Below are 17,993 nucleotides of genomic sequence, written 5' to 3'. Positions count from 1 at the left end.
AGTACTGTATTCTCGGGTGGCGTGGACCCATTCTTATTTTAGAAGATCTGAGGGTAGGTTGATATATGTAAGTCGGGGACCTGCATATGTCGTGTGGTCTAGAATCCCCAACTGGGTTAATAATCGGTTCGAATCGTCGTTGCTCCTCGGTTATGGAGACTCAACTCACTGTTCATCATCGTAGTTAATAACTGAAACTTGAGCTGGATTTGAGAAAGAGTTTGATATGAAGTTCATGATCTCATTATGGATCATGGCAGATTCATATATTGTTCTTATGAAGTTTAAATGTTGAAATACTAAATTTTGTAAAGAGCTTTTACGCAAAAGAACTTTGAGTATTGCTAAAACCATACCTTGAACCCCTGAGCCTGCATTCCTGAGTCTTCTTAGTTTTTATTTCGGTTAAGTCTTGTTGAGTACTTTTGTACTCAGGGTTTGTTGACCCTTGTTGCAGGTGAGCCTCATGAGCAGGTCTGTTTTGGACCTTGCTGCATGACTATTGTTCCTGTCGATGACGATAAGTGAATGTGTGATCCTTGGGCAGGATGCTTATTTTGTGTGTTATGTTTATGTTAATTATGCCACTCCACTACTACTATGGTTTGTAATAATTATCGAACTTAGTTTGTAAGGTTTGAAACAACTAGTTTGTAAACTAAGTTATCGTAAGACTTCCGGTATTTTACTCTGATATATATATTTGAATAAATGTTGTGATACTGTAATGACTCTGTAATGTGATCTTGCTCAAAAATCGTGGATGATTCGGGGTTCCCCGAGGACACCCGACAGACTTCTTAAGTTACCAGGAACATATGCATAGTTGTCAAAGGTCATTGGACAGTGACAAGTGCATGTGGGTCCTATAATTTAGGAGGTTCTGCCAAAAAGATGAACATAACTATTCCACTTATTGTATTTATACTATTGGTTTGTCAGCTGGCTGAACCCAAGGTGAAATGAAAGTGGAAATATATGAGGATAAAATGGTTTTTGAATATTTAAGATACTAAGTTACTGAGGTTAACTCTAATTCTTGCTCTTTTGTGTCAACTAATTATTATGAGCACTTATAGCCTTTGATAGGAAGACCACTTGTGGTTTGCGACTGATCAACAAAGACTCATCTATGATGCAATAAAAAACATTTGTTACCAAATTAGTTAGTCAACTCTATCCTGCATGCATACATAAATCATGAAGGTCTGAAGAAAACATGCAATTCATATCTTCTTAGATCATTCGAAACAACTTCTCAAGAAAATAGGGAAGACCAAACCAACCACACACTAACCTAGTTGTATACTTCCAATTAACAAAATTACTTATACTAACATTCATTTGGTACATCTGTACTAAATAAAACTATTATGTACCATATCACAAGAAAAGATATGCATATATTACACGATTTGAAATGTTCATGATCATTTATGATGCAGTAGCTCATCAAGATATTTGAATAGATAAATATATATCACACATGTGAGATGAAGCATTGCAATCATTAGACTTCCCCATTGACGATGTAGTCAACTAATAGTAGCTAAACCAGATGCTGGTATCATTCTATCCTTTGTGCCTAGGAATGACTTCAGTGGTGGTATGGGCACGCATGACCACACATGTCACCCTGTCAATGGCAACATAATTGGGCGCACATGGGTCTGCCTTGAAACCTCACCTCCACAACCAAATTAGACTACACTAGTGTTTCTCTACCTTTTCTACTCTCAAGTTTGTGCTCTGCATAGGAAAACTGTTGACGTTGGCAAGTTGACAATGTGTATATGGTGCTTATAGCAAATTTCTAGCACTAAATATTAATGCATTTAAGAAAAAAGTCACACAAGTAGAGATATACTATATATATAGGTTGTATAATATTCTTTGACTTTGTTATCAAAATCTCAATTTTGCCTTCATATCAAAGTCAATTGTCCAATTAATCAAAATTAGGACAAAAAGATTCACATGAGGCCTATAAATACCAGCCTTGGTGTTTGCCAATCTCCACAGCCCAACAACCCTCATTCTTAGCTCAAACTACCAATTGTTGCGTAGTACTCAACCACATGGATCCTAAGTTCAAGGGAGAGTGGAGTGCCTCTGAGATCAAGATAGTGAAATCTCTCATTGCAAGGGACAACGCCAATAACAATTATGCTAGTGATATGAACAAGAAGCACAATCAAATTGTGGATGAGCTCCAGGCAATGTTCCCTAGCAAGGAGAAGCATCAGGTAACCAACTTGTACATTGATGTCATGGTGGATATGGTGCAAACATTGCAGAGTGGCAACCAACATGTGGAAGCAAGTAGCAACCTCATGAATCAACCCTTTGGGGTGTTTTTGGGGCATCCATCCATGGGCAACATGGAAGCATTTGATGGTTATCAAAAAGTGGAGATGTTTGGCACGAGGAGTGTGAAGGAGATTCCATGGAGGAAGCCAACTCCTCGGAAGGAGACCCAACACACTAGGAGGTTTTGGACTACAAACGAGCATAGGTTAGTTATTTGCTAGATCCTTAAACATCTCATACAGATTTTTAATGCTTGTCACATGAAGTTTTAGTACCCTTATTAAGCATAGGTTATGAGGTATTACTATGATGAGGTGTTTATATAATATTTTTCATTTACCAATCGTGAATATATATGGAAATGGAATCTAAACTTATGTCTAATTAGTTCACTTCAAACTCTACCTCATTGTAGGCAATTCCTCTGTGGTCTACATGTGTACGGTCGTGGAAATTGGAAGAACATCTCTAGGCACTTTGTTACCACCAAGACCCCAGTGCAGGTTTCCAGCCATGCTCAAAAGTACTTCCTCAGGAAAGAAAATGGCACCAAGAAGCAGCGTTATAGCATCAATGACATTGGACTTCATGATTTTGAGCCCTTGTCAAAGACAAATGCTTCTGTTTGGAAGGGCCTTGCCTTTGATGGAGGTGTCTACAGCACAAATCAGTACAACTTTGGTGGACATCCTACTTCCATGAACAATGTCCAGGCTTGGTCACCATTCCTATACCACACTGGCCATGGAAGTAGCAGCAATAGCCAGATGGCCACCTTGGCTATTGGCCAGCAACAGGAGCAGATGGGAGCTAGTAATTCTTTAGTGGCTCCAACCATGGAGGCGGATGGGGGCCACATGGGCTGGACTAGTGATGAGCTGGGAGATCTTCTTGATACTTAGTGGATGATGAATGCAGACATGAACTAGGTTTTATACACCATCTAGTATGCCAAGTTGCATGGTGGCCTATTAGTTCATCCTATATATGTAGGTTAAGCATCATAGTATTCTCTTATGCTAGTGTGTGAGCAACTTCGTTCTCATGAAATATTGTGTGGTACTTTCAAATGTATGTGTCTTGTTTCATTGTGGCATTTTACTTAGTTTGGTGTATTGGCTATGTCAGAATCAATATTACATTGAGCTTATTTATTTATTCTCAGCTATGCACTGGATTTTATTACTTACCCTATTTTATATTATTTCATTGTTTTAATGGTTGGTTGTGGGACTTATACTCTAATACATATTGATCACTTAGACATTAGACAGATTAGAGGAGTAGATGATGGAAATTTCATAGGCATATATCTATCACTAAGGAAATGTAAGACTCCCATGTACAAACTGATCCTAAACTATGCACACATGTATGCAACTTGTTCCTCTAGAGAGTGGCATGTTGCACATTACATTGTTGTACGATTTCACTTCGAAGTATTCTATGGTTTTTGAATTTTTACATGGAATCAATTGAGATTATGACATTAAATTTCCAAGTATCTAAATATTACCAGCTAATCCAAACAAGGGATAAATTCATAACAAGATGAAACATGTAGGATACAAATAAATAATCAACACCACAAAGATATATTAATACTCCCTCCATTCCTTAATATAAGCCATATAGTTTTTAGCACCAATATTAATGCACGGTTTGGGGAAGGATATGAGACCGAGTAAAAAAAGGAAAATCAGGCCATCTTCTTTCTTACAATCAGATTGCTTCCTAAATCTAAGGGATTGGTTGGGGCATGTGCTATGTACGGTGGGAAGGTTTTCAAACTAATCGGCGTGGTAGCTGATACGTACCTATATTTTGGAATTTTCTTTAGAAATCTATATGGCTTATATTAAGAAACGGAGGGAGTAGTATAAATGGCGAGGAGGACAACAAGACAAGGCTAGGTTCCTATAACGACCTTTCCTCAATAACATGGTCGAGGAAGAAAGATTATAGCAAGTGCAATAGTAGGGGATCGATCTACCATGAATGAGGTTAGTAGACCACATGACCCTATTAACATGATGTGTTGCTACTATATAGCACTGAAACACAATGATTCAAGATTTAGACAAAGGAAGAGGGCCAAAACACCTTTGGCATGGCTGGTAGGCCACTTGATGTGTTAGGCAACCATTAAAAGAACCTAGCATCTTGCTCCTTTGCTCTATCTTAACATGTTGGAATCCAAGAACATAAATGCCAAAGATTTTTTTTCAAAGGTATAAATGCCAAAGATGAATAGTAAGCGAGGGAGAAGGGGGTCAGACAACCCCTCAAGTGGTCGTACGATGACCCCCTTGCTCTCCTCTATAAATACCACTGCAAGGTGCTAAAGTAAACCCCCAAATCAGGCAAGCATATGTTTAGCCCCTAAGCTCCCTCCCTCTTCATTTATCTTGGCCTTGTCACAACCTACTCATGCATATCAGTAACCATGCCCATCATGAGCATAATCTCCCTACATGGATTTGTGAGTTGTCAACTTCTAATACATCCCAACCCCACCTATCAGCATAGATGGCATCCTTTCCAAGAAGCAACGTTAGAGAATCAATGACATTGGACTTTATGATTTTGAGCCCTTGTCGTAGACGAGTGCTTCTGCCTAAGAGGGGCCATCCTTTGGTGGAGGTGTCTACAACACAAATCACTACAACTTTGGTAGAGATCATGTAACGATCCAAAAATCATTACATGTTTTCACAAGCACCTTGAGCATAAAATGCACCTAAAAAAATTCTAAAATAAAAAATCTTGCATGTTACTTGTGAACTTGTTGAGCATCATGTGCATTTTTAATTCAAATTAGAATTTGACTTGTGCTTAGACTAACCAAAACCGAGCACTGCTTGTTTTGGCGGACCATCTGTCATCACCACCGGACCGTTCGTCAAGACAGCTCACATACTTAGAATAATTTTAGCCAACTCGTGCACTAACGTAGTGTCCGTCGCCACTAGCGGACTATCCGTCAAAACCGTTGCACAGTCAGCCAGTCTATCGGACCGTCCATCGCTATGGCGGACTGTCCGTAGAATTACACCGACATGTGTATCATGCAGCTACTACACTGTTACACTCACACACACCTTGGCCCCACATGTAAGTTTCTCTCCCTCACACCAAAATCCACCAGCCCCTCCGCTCCCTCCCTCTCATTCATTCACGTGAGAAACCAGTGAGAGCAAAAGATAGAAGAGAAGAAGTGGGAAGAGGAGAAGAGAGAAGAAGAGAAGGAGAAGAAGGGAAGAGGAAGGAGGCCACCCACCCCTTGCAGCAGGCTAGTGGCAAGCTCCTCCACGCCCTCAACCTCACCGGAGCTGAAGGAGACGTCCACCCCAAGGTCTTCTTCAACCTCAAGCTTATGAAGGTCACTGGCGTCGATCTCCGTCCTCGAGCAACTCCAAGCCAAGCTGCTACGTATGGAGGTCCCCTTTGACGTGGTGAGCACATCTCCTAAGTCCCAATCCATCATCCCCCTCGAAATCCCCCACCCCCATGAGCTCCATGTCTCATCCATGGTGGTTTTCACCATTGTTGAACTCGAGCTCACCACAGCCAATGCATGACACAACCAACACTTGGAGTAGCTTCACTATATCACTAGAAAGTCGCACTCAATTCGGAGTCCAGATGCCCCGGAAATCATCTCTGACATTTTTGTATGGCTGCTGTTCGTCATTTTGATAGAGAGTTCGCTGATTTATTGCCAAACCCAAGAGCAGCCTTGATTTTGCGGATGGTCCGTGGTTAGAGTGTCTTGTAAATTATAAAAACAGCACAACCCAAACTTGTAAAATTTATAGAAAATTCATTTTAAATCCAAAAATTGTGAAACAAGTTTTGTTGTGCTGCTTAGAATATTCTCTATCATATAAACATAAATTTGACACCAAAAAGAATATTTCAATTTTAACTAAAGTAATGCATTTTCAAATTTATAAAATACATAGCTTATTCTCTAGTTTTCCTAAATTAATGAAACTTGTTTTGTTTGCTTCCTTTGGGCATGTGCTATCTAGGAGACACATTTGTGAGCATCATCTCATCTCATTTGTGCATGTGACATATCCTTTATGCCTCACACACTTAAACCAAACACTAATTAAATGACAGAGTCCGCTAGACCCGGCAGAGGATTGGTCAAATTATAGAGCTTGATCTCTAAGTAAACCCTAGGACACCCAGTCCCACCAGAGTGTCCGTGGTTTCACACAGAGCGTCTGTCAATTTATAAATGACCAACCCTAGAAACCCAAAGACAACTAGTTTTCTCATGGAGTGTCCATCCATTATAGCGGACCATCCGCTAAAACATCTAGATTCAAAAAATGCCTAAGTCCTAAATCACTGGAACGTTCTTCTAAACCTTCCGCAGGCAACGAAGAGTCCATTGCCCATGACAGAGTGTCCGTCAAACCAGGTCGACAACACATATACCCTATGCCACCTACACAATAGTGTATATCGTTAAGTAATAAGCAAACAACACCAATGCATATTATGTCATGTCATTCATTCTTATGCATTTGTACTCATCAAGCATCATATTTATTTATTGCACCTTGCACTCATAAGAGTTGAGCCACACCTGCTTCTCTCATCTTGTACTCTCAATTCTCTCTTGCATATTTCATATGATATCATGCATACATGGATATCTCATACATGTGCATACATATAGGTATGCGATATCAGAGAGACGTCAATTGATGTTCCAAGCTATTGAGACCTTGCTCTTCCAACAGGCAGGCACCCCACTACTATGAACCTTATTTTGGATACTTATTACTTGTTTCATTATTAGTATGCATTTCTTTTGAATATGATTAACCACTTAATATTGTTTCACTAATTTAGAACTACTCACTAAATAATTATAGCCTTCACCAATGGGATGGGAGCTTTAATTGCTTATCTGCAATTAGTTGCATTTAGAAGTCGAGTGGAGAAGGGAACTCACTCTCGCGAGTGTAGGAGCTTCACCAGGATAATTAACCACTTAAAACTTGTGAGGGTATTAACTTGATTCATGGTTATTCAAATATGACTAGGACAATTATAAATCTTTTCAGCAGGTCTTTCCCTATTCAAAAGAGAGTTCGAATCCTTTTCAAAAATCAATTTGTTTCCAAAGTGATTTGTGAACGATTTATCAAGCAAAATGCTTGCGAAAAGGTTTTGTTTAATAAAATCTTGTCCTCTTCTAGTTTTCAAAAGTGTTGCTTTGAAAAGGTTTTGGGAAATCCAAATTTGTTTGCAAAAGGTTTACCTTTCAAAAAGAGAAATGATTTCAAGTCAATTTCAAAACTAGTTTTGTTTACTTCAAACAAAAAGGGAGCAATGTTTTGTGTGAAAATGGAAAACAAGTATCAAAACCTTTTGATTTGAACTCGTTTCTAAAATGCTTTGTTTTGCCAAACAGAGGCTTTTCAAAAGGACTTTGGTTTCCAAAACCTTCCTTAAAGGACCAGCCCCAACTTGAAATATAATCATGATGATCAATTTGTTAATCTATACTCATGTGAGGGGTAAGGTCACTGTGAGTGTGGGATCTCAAGTGACATAGCTCATGGAGCAATTAAGGTCCGTGCATTGGGATAGCAAATCTGAGTAACCACCCACATAGACCATGATGACCCGAGCTCGTTACAATATAGGCGATCATTTTGGACCCTCAAAAGAAGCAATCACTCAAGCTCCTATATAGATCACTGATGCCTTGAGCAAGACTGATCATTGAGAATTCACCGATTCATCCCCCAAACACCTCGGATGGCCATGGTCAGGCTCACACCTGAAGTAATATAGGAACTCTCAATTGGATCAAGAGTCATCCTATTGATACCAGCAACACCAGCTCAACCTAAGAGAGTACCTTAAGACAAGATAACTTGGTCCCTAATACCCATCCACCTAATGATTTGATCAATTTAGCAAACAAAGGGATCTACCAGATAGTCCGCCGCTCAATTGGACAATCCAATGGATCACAAACTAGCAACATTAAGTGGGGAATGAGTTGTTTCCCACTTATGAGAGTGGGACCCACATGTCAACATGAGTTGAGACATTTCACCAGCTGAAGCCACCCTCCCTCACCCACTCTCTCACTCGCCCATTCATTTGCCACACTCCCACTCTCTCTCTACACCCCAAGAACAAGGATGAACCCTAGAACTTGAGAGAGAAAGGATTAGGGGAGAGATTGGAGATGAGAAGAAGAAAGAAGAAGGAAGCACTAGCACCACTCCATGGACACCATCAACATATTCAATCTTGTTCATGGTGAGCTCAAGAAGTGTAGCTCTCATTTCTTGGATTTTCCACGAAATGCCTAATTTATGGTTTTAATGAAGGATTGAAGGATTTCTTGCTGGTGGTGGTTCCATCATATGTAGAGTAAGTTCTAAAGATCTTTATCTAGCTCAACCACTCAAGCATCCCATGGATTATCTTTTGACTCATATTTTTGGAATATTGCAATAGAAAGTTGATGAACAACCCATCTCTTAGATGAAGAAGCAAAGGGTAGAAAGGTGTTGGATCTTCAAATTTTTGGCTACGGAAGCTCTCAAATCTTAGAGCTAAGGATTTCATCTCAATCTGAAGATCTATCTCCATATTCTCATATTTCTAAGTTTGATCCTAAACCTATAGCTACACTTAGTAAAACAAGCTTTGAACCTAGCTATCTTGAGCCTAGTAAGCTACCTAAGCCACCCTAGAGACGTCTTGCACATGCATAGATCACAGCTTAGCACATCTAAGTTTAAAACCCAAGATCACCCAAGAACATAGGTTCTATTAATAGTATGATAGAGTGTCCATCAACCCGATGGAGTGTCCATCAACTCTAGAAGAGCACCCATCAGAGCCTTATCTACTATCGACATGAGTCAACAGAGCGTCCACAGCATCACCGTAGTGTCCATTGATTTATAAGAGTGAATAACCTAGAAACCTGAGAGCACCAAGTTCTTAGCGAAGAGTAGGAGACCTCTCACGGTGTGTCTGCTGATTTATAAACTTAATAATCTAGAAAACCTAAGACCTCCAAGTTCTATCGAATTGTTCGATACATGGCTCGGACCATCCGATGGATGATGTAACCCCTAGGAATGCCTACATCATAAACCATCGGAGTGTTCCTCAGAGTATCCAAGTTCTCAATGGAGAGTCTATCACATCCAATGGAGCGTCCGTCAACCCAAACAGAGTCCAACCAGACCTAAGTCACCTTGGAGCCCAACCTGACGAAGAGTCTACCACCTAGGTCGGAGTGTCCGTCAAGGTAACAGAAGATGTGAGTTGTTCAAAAACTTACCCAAGAGGTCAACAATACTAGGATAGGCTTAGTTGCAAATAGGGCAATAGTAGAGCCACAGTTAGATGTCTATTGGTGTTTCTTAATGTCACTACTAGGAGTATATCCCAGCAACAGCGCTAGAAATGCCTATTGATGATGGTTCATAAGTGTGTGTATAGGAAAGGGTATTCCGCAAGCGCACAAAACTATCATGTAGCACTTCGCTCGGTGAGTACCGAGTGTTGAATTTATATTTTCCCAAAGGAAGGCAGTTTGGCGTGTAGGGAATTATGGCTAGGTAGACTAGGTAGGTCGGTTTAGCAACATTGGGCTGATGAGCGTAGTATGGATGATGGACGGAAAAAGATAAAAGGGTTTTGATCACAAAGACAGAGGTAACTAGAAGTGTAGTGTAACTAAGTGTAAGAAGTAGAGTATGTAATCTTAATGCAACAAAAATAACTTAATGATAGTGAGATCATCCTTAGTACGAGGGGCGTTGGATTTAACCAAACACAAAGCACGAAGAGCCCAATATTTTAATAACTAGACCCTACGTGGTGGAATATAGAGGAAGGACAGGGCTATCACCACCTGCCAACTACCACAATCTATCCGGAGATCTAGCCGTACCTACAGGCAAGATATAGCCTAAGCACCACGCTTAATCTGTGAACTCACTGTTTCTATCCGAGCTCCGGTGAAATAAGATCAAAACACCCTAACAAGATGGTAGGACAAGTACTAACGATGAACGAACTAAACACTAAGGTAATAATGATGCAAATGCTAAAGAACAAGCACCTAAGCTCACTAATGATAGACTATAGTAAGACAGGACTGGAACTAAGCAAAGCTATATTACTGAATAAAGTACATGACAAAGTAAAGTACTAAATAAAGTAAATGCTAAAAGAAAGATTACAAGAGGAGCTATACCAGACCAGAAGACTCTTCTAGACTCCGAGGTGAGCTCCGCTCTACTCTTATCACTACTAGCTAGCTACTACTTCTAAGCTACTGCTCTTGGAGAGCTTCTGAGAGCTTGGAACACTTGTAATACTTGAGAGCTGCTGAGTGATGATATCCACCGAGCACCACAACCCCTTTTATAGTGTGTAGAGGGCATAGGGGTACTTGTAGGCTAAGATGAGGCAGTTTGGGGTGACTTAGTCGTTGGGCGATGTCAAGGGCCATTGGCCGATCGTCCATTCCACCGCCTCACCATCCAACGGTGATGGATGGCCTCTATATGGCGGTTGCATGCAGGTAAGTGAGTTACCGCGGTTTGGAGGTCTGTTTGGCCCTCTCCAAGTGTATGACAATGGGCCTGTGGATCCAAGGCAGTTCAACGTGCACCTTTGGATCAAACCGCCATGGATCAACACTAGAGAAGCAGTGAGGAGGCTTTCATGTGGATCAGTGACATGGCAAGGGGGGGTGGGGCCATCCGCCGATGGTGGTCATGGTCAGCCGACGTGGCACTATGGGCCCATGGTCCCCTACCATGTCCACTTGCCTCCTATGCTTCATATTTGTCCATTTTTGTGATTTTCCCTGCATACGAATAATTTTTCCAAGTACAAGTGGAACTAGGTGAATTATAAACATAATATGGCACATGTGATGCTGTTTTACCTTGATTTGGGTGGAATGTTGATGGTCAAAGTAGGTGTTTAGTGACCATCAACAAGCTCCCCTAAGCTACCCCGGCCCTTTGCTCATCCTGAGCAAACATGTGGGATAGCATGTTGGATCAGGAATTACTTCAATGTAACGCCCTGCAAAAACTCATATACAAACCAATACTATCTCTTGAGTTGAGCACGTTGGTGTTAGAAATTCATCATCAGTCTTAGCCATATGGGGCTTATAGCTTTCACCTTGACATAAGCAGTTGCAAGATAGCATAGCATAGACATAAACTTTCTTCCCTGCTTTGGTTTAGCTAAGACTTCCTGATGGTTTTCAAGATTTTGAAAGAAAAACTTGCCTAGTTCCTTAAATGGTACACTCAATCTCTCAATGGTGTTTAAGTCCTCTCCAAAGCTAAAAGATCTTGGCCTTTTTCCTACTCTAAGGCTTATGTGGAGTTCATAGGTAGGGATAAAAAGCGAGGCTTACTTGAATTGAATTTATTGCTAAATCAAACTCTCAAATCACAAGGAGCAACAAGTCATACAAAATGATCAAGATGTGCAAGTGTGTGGTATTTGGTGGAAGTGGTACTCCTTTTGAGAACTTCCCTTCCTCTAGCTTTCTTTTTGAGAGGGCATGGCTACCTTACCCTTTTTCTCTTCTCTTCTTTTTTTTGAGCTATAGAGCTTTTGCTCTCTTTTTTTAGTAGCCCATGCCTATCTTTATAATGATAGATAGCTAGAGGGGCATCAACATATGTCTCTTATGGAGCAAAGGGTGCATAAATATGGAATGGTGGTTGCATACTTCCAATGTAGAAGTACCTTATATATATTTGGAGTGTACGCGATCTTGATCAAAAGGTATGACAAGTTTCTCTACTCAGATCAACAAGGCTTGACAAAGCTAAAAAAACAAGAAGCATTTTGTGTAGGCTTATCATATCAGAAATCATATATTTGGCTCTGGTAGGAATTTTTCACCATTGAGGAACTTCTAGCAAGGGTATTTATCTTTTTGTAAGAACAAACTCTAGGCTGTCTCAACTATTCCTTAGACAAGGTAAAAAGAATTACTCGAATCTTTGCCACACATATCTCACAAAAGCCTATACTTGGTTCTAGCATTCGCGACCCACAAAAGCAGTCAACATAAGATGAACTCTAATTTTGCATGCTCAAAACTTGAAAAGTAAAGGGCTATATAGCAAGCTTTTGCAAAGTATCACAGAGCAATCATTCATCATTTTCAAAAGGTATTTTAACATCAATTTTAATAGCAAGAGTGTTTAAGGCAGCTTTAATGATTCTCCTCTACAATGGTTATAATAGCATAGTTGTATTCATATTCTATTGTCATTGTCATGCTACTATTATTATTGTATATATCATGCATTTTTCTAATACAAAAAATTAATGCAGATAAAAGAGAAGGTGTAAATAACTTCATACCTAAGCGGGTGAGGTTCTCCCCCAAGCTTGCCTTTTGTGGAGGTTGGAATCTTCTTCTTGGGTGGCTCTTCTTGAATCTTTCCTTATTTATTACTCTAGTACGATAATTTATTACTAAGCCTATTTATTTTGAGATTTAATTTATTGAAGTATTTATAGATTTTTTTATATTATTATGAATTTATTCTAAATGCTAGTACTTTGTATGTACCTTTATTGAAAATGTAAACATGCAATGCAACTAATAACCTAACATGTAATGCAAAGTTGAGAAGGGAAATATGCAAATGCAACCTATACTAAATGCAATGGAAATGCAGTAAAATCGTACCTTCTAGTACCGGCTCATGGCTATTCTTCCTTTCATGGGGTTCTTCTTCCTTGTAAGGGAATTCTCCCTCCTTACTCTTCTCAGAGATGTTCGTAGGATTAGGCGACGAGGATGTAGATGACGCTTCCTTCTTCTTGCGCCACGTCCCTCTTGTCTTTGGCTTATTCTTTCTAGGCTCTTTCTTCTCCTCAATTGGCCTTGGCTTTCTGGTTCTTCTCTTCTTGGTTGCTTCTTTCTTTCCTGTTTCTCATAAAAGATAGGTTTTCCAGAGGCAAAAGAAAATGTTTCTTTCTTTCCATGTAAGTGGAATTGAATGCATCCAGATGCCACATATATACAAGCATTAGTAGTATTGAGAAAAGGATGGCCAAGGATGAGGGGTGCATCCTTGCTAATTCCCATATTTAATACTACAAAATCAGCGGGAACATAAGCATCTCTAACCTTGACCAAAAGGTCTAGAGCTATTCCTTCTACATAGCACACTAACTAATCGGCTAGTTACAAATAGATAGAAGTTGGAGCTAATTTAGTGTAAAACAAGTTTTCATAAGTTTCCTAAGACATTATGTTCACACTAGATCCAAGATCACAAAGTGCATTTTCAAAAGTATGAGGACCAATAGGGCAAGTAATAATAGGACTTCTAGGATCACCTTTCTTAATAGGAACACCCCAAGCATCTAAACCAAAATCGTACCTTAATGTGACAAGGTTGGCCATCTCCATGAATTCTTCAGACTTGCTAGGAATTCTTCCTTTCTCAATAGTTGTGCTAATTGGGTTTTTAGCATCTTATTAAAGCTAAGTTGATTCTTTATAGCGGAAGAAAAATCATCCAATTTAGCATTTATGTTTTCCAACATCTTGTCATTAGCATGGAGTTTCTTATTTATACTATCAGTCATTCTACCTTGACTATAGACAAGATCCTTAAGGAAAGGATAACCATTACCTTGATTACTCGGGCATTGCGAACAATTATTGTAATTATTACCTCCTTGTTGTTGGAACGCTGATTCCATCCTTTATTTTGAGGACAAAAACCGTTGTCATTATTGACAAAGTTGAGGTCTTCATGGGCCTCAGGGCAGAAATTGCCTAAATGTCCAATCTCTCCACAAACTTCACAAGTCATGTGGGTGTCCATGGCTTGTATAGTTTCTTGGGCACTCATTTTGTCACAATTTTCTAGTCTCTTTGCAAGCAGATCCACCTTAGCTACAAGCATGTCAGCTTCTTTAAGAAAATGCATACCTCATTTGCGGGGCTGTAGTTGTTCATCACTTCATCCTTGGTTGGAAACCATCTTCTCGATCAATGCCTTGGCATTTGTGACATTAAGCGGAAAGAATGCTCCTCCTACGGCAGCATTTAAATGGCTCCTATCCAATTGAATTAAACCATGATAGAAGTTCTAGATCAAAAGCTAGTCTTCTATACCATGGTGTGGGCAGGAATCAACTCATCAGCTTGCTGTTGAAAGCTAGAGATTCTGTTGCGAAGAGTATTGGTCTTACCCATCAGGAAGAACTTAACTAGGAAAGCATTGGAACACTTATCCTATGTATCTATAGCATTGCGAAGAGTAGAACTATTGTCTCACTTTTCCTAGCAAGGAGAAGGGTAAAAGATGAAGACGTATGGCCTCTTGGGTCACTCCCTTAATGGTAAAAGTATTACAAATCTCCAAGAAATATTGGAGATGTGCATTAGCATCTTCATGGGCTTAACCACAGAAAAGACTAGCTTGCACCATCGTGATCAATGCGGGCTTAAGCTCAAAGTGAGTGTCTGCATTAATGACATTGGGGCCAGTGGCTACATTAGCAGCCGAAGGGGTAGAAAACTCACGGATGGTCCTATTGGCCATGATCATGCTAGGAAGAAAAGAAGGTAACTAAAGAGAAAAAAATGAAAAGGAAAAGAAGGTTGCTAAGACAGAGACCTAGCTAACAGAACCTAATGATAGATTCATAACATGCACCAGTTGTCTTCCCTGGCAACGGTGCCAGAAATGCTTGTTGGCATTTCTTAACATCACTACTAGGAGTATATCCTAGCAACGGTGCTAGAAATACCTGTTGATGATGGTTCATTAGTAGGAAAGGGGATTTCGCAAGCGCATAGAACTATCATGTAGCACTTTGCTCGGTGAGTACCGAGTGTCAAATTTATATTTTCCCAAAGGAAGGCGGTTCGACATGTCAGGAATTGTGGCTAGGTAGACTAGGTAGGTGGGTTTAGCAACATGAGGGTGATGAGGGTAGTATGAATGATGGATAGAAAAAGATAAAAAGGGTTTTGATCACATAGACAGAGGTAACTAGAAGTGTAGTGTAGCTGAGTGTAAGAAGTAGAGTATGTAATCTTAATGTAACAAAAGTAACTTAATGATAGTGAGATCGTCCTTAGTATGGGGGGCATACTTGTGTTGGATTTAACTGAACACAAAGCACAATGAGCCCTATGTTTTAATAACTAGACCCTACGTGGTGGAAGATAGAGGAAGGATAGGGTTGTCACCACCTACCAACTACCACAATCTATCTAGGGAGCTAGTCATACCTATAGGCAAGATATAGCCTAAGCACCACACTTAATCTATAAACTAGCTGTTTCGATCTGAGCTTCGGTGAAATAAGATCAAAACACCCTAACAAGATGGTAGGACAAGTACTAACGATGAATATATTAAACACTAAGATAATAATGATGCAAATACCAAAGGACAAGCACCTAAGCTTAGTAATGATAGACAATAGTAAGACATGACTTGAACGAAGCAAAGCTATATTACTAAATAAATGTTGGTATAAATTAACGCACACAGAATAATCCACAAGCGCACGGATAATATACCAATGTAGCACATCACTGGGAGTACCTAGTTTTATATTGAACTCGAGGAAACATGTGTGAGAATAACCAAATCTAACTTATCCCAACTTCACAATCAAGGCTAGATAATAGGAGCGTAGAGAAGATCACAGCAGTCTTCTAGTTCTAACTTCGGTAAGCTTTGTCTTCTATTGTTCAATTTTGGGGATATTACTAGAGAAAACATAGGCAGAGTGTGTTTCCTATAGCAACAGAGTCCTGCTAGGCCTACTAACAGGAGGAGGACTACAGAAGATTCAATGAGGCTATAATAGTCACCCTCACGAGCTACCACCAATCCAAAAAATAGGGTACATCCATGAGTAACCGAGTCTAAGCACCATGCTTACACTACGAATACTACTTTAACCCAGGAGCTACAAGGATTAAAGTACTCAAAAGAGAGTCGTAAACCTGAAGAACAATATGAACAAGATGCTTACTTGAATTAGAAGTCGATTACTAGAGAAATCTTAGAAGCAAGCTCAAGAAGAACTTAATTTCACCAGGGTACAAGCCGTAGAGAGAGCACCGACAGGCCAAGACTCCTCTAAACTCTTCCCTCTCACTCTATCTCACTATCTGTAATACAAGACTAGATCCTATTGAGGACTAATGTTCTCTTGATTGCTAGCTCTGATCCAGGTGGACATATGAATTAGGGTTTCTAGCTTCTCAGCTCTCAGGATCAAATGAGACATGCCCTAAAGGGGGTGCAGGCTGGTATATATAGGCCGAAGCATCAATCCTGAGCCCTCGGATCAAACCAACTTAAATAAACGGTAGAGATGCAATCCTTAAGGCGGTGGAGAACCGACATAACACAAGGCTAACAGGTGGGACCCATAGGAGCTAGGTGGCCTCTAGGTGGGGCCGGGTGGCCCCACATGTTAGAGATATGTGTCCTGCTTTGGTGATTCACATTCTAGAGTCTTCTAGAGTCTTGCCACGTCGATTACGCGGCAGAATTCCATGATTTCTTTTTATGAATAGGTCCTCCTTGGCGGTTTTCTGATTTAATCCTGCTAAAAACATAGATTCACCAAAACTCACAGAATTTGTCAGTTTAAACCCCTAAGTCTACATTGGTGATCTATTTTAGCCATTTATACAAGTTATATTGATGGTTTATGATGAATGTTAACTACCGTCAACAAACTTAGGATTCAAACTCCCCCATACTTAGGATGGATTACTTAAGACATAATCTTAGGACAAGGCATCAAGATAAAACCATTCCTAGTCATGCATGCACTGCAGGATTCAAAGTGTCTACCATGAAACTTTGGGCGATTGAAGAATGGAACAGCTTGAAATAGATCACCATCTTCCTTCAGTCAAGTCAATTGGAGAAATATTTTAAGATTTTTGAAAACAAAACATAGCTTACCTTCTCCATTTGTAGTACTCTCAAATCTCTCTCTCTATATATATGGTATTTTTGGATCCTCACTAAGGCATTGATGACTTTGCCTTCTTTTGGCCTACTTCTAGCAGTTTATGTGGAGCTCAGGTAGAGATGAATATGAAAACATACTTGCATTGCATATATTGTAAAGTCAAAACAAGGATCCAAGAAGAAAAATGTCATACTCTTAGATAAAGATGTGCATGTGTGTGGATATGTATATGGTGGCTATCCTAATTCTACTATGCTCCTTGAAACATATCTCTCTTGTTTGAAACTTGAAAACTTTTGCAAGAAAACATGGGCTATCTTATTCATCTCCCTTTCTTTTTTTGAGCGGGTATCTGAGTACCCATTGTTTTATCTCGGACACTTGTCCATTTGTTTCAATACTTTCTTTTTCTTTTTCTTTTATGAATAACTTTTGCATAGCCCATGCTTCTCTTTCTGCAATTGAAACTTTTCAAAAGAGACATTTACAAGAACTTGGAGCATTTATCCTATCAAGCTTATTTTTGTGTCTATTCCTAGTGTAGGAGTAGAACATTTTTGGGTGGATGGAAAACATGTTGTTGCATACTCCTGTGTAGGAGCAGCAGATATACATGGAGTGTATGTGATCTTGATCTTGAGAGCATGATAAGTTTCTCAACA

The 17,993-nt window shown here is 39.7% G+C and overlaps 1 protein-coding gene across 1 annotated transcript; it reads left to right on the top strand.

Moving 5' to 3' along the window:
• The first annotated feature begins 2,078 nt into the window (after nucleotides 1-2,078).
• LOC136527298 (transcription factor DIVARICATA-like) lies at nucleotides 2,079-3,212 on the top strand. Its single transcript, XM_066519984.1, has 3 exons — nucleotides 2,079-2,216; nucleotides 2,298-2,515; nucleotides 2,726-3,212. The coding sequence occupies exons 1-3, from the start codon at nucleotides 2,079-2,081 to the stop codon at nucleotides 3,210-3,212; spliced, it is 843 nt and encodes a 280-aa protein (XP_066376081.1).
• Nucleotides 3,213-17,993: the final 14,781 nt, after the last annotated feature.

The sequence above is a fragment of the Miscanthus floridulus genome, chromosome 19 (genome assembly GCF_019320115.1).
Source record: "Miscanthus floridulus cultivar M001 chromosome 19, ASM1932011v1, whole genome shotgun sequence".
In the NCBI taxonomy this organism is placed as follows: domain Eukaryota; kingdom Viridiplantae; phylum Streptophyta; class Magnoliopsida; order Poales; family Poaceae; genus Miscanthus; species Miscanthus floridulus.
Note: the sequence above shows the minus strand (reverse complement) of the source record. Positions and strands in the feature narration are given on the sequence as shown.

What these genes read in the sequence shown, in the direction of transcription:
- LOC136527298 (XM_066519984.1), top strand. Translation starts at nt 2,079, where the DNA reads ATGGATCCTAAGTTCAAGGGAGAGTGGAGTGCCTCTGAGATCAAGATA. An exon ending in AAATTGTGGATGAGCTCCAG is followed by an intron (nt 2,217 to 2,297) that starts GCAATGTTCCCT and finishes CAAACATTGCAG; the next exon opens with AGTGGCAACCAACATGTGGA. An exon ending in TGGACTACAAACGAGCATAG is followed by an intron (nt 2,516 to 2,725) that starts GTTAGTTATTTG and finishes ACCTCATTGTAG; the next exon opens with GCAATTCCTCTGTGGTCTAC.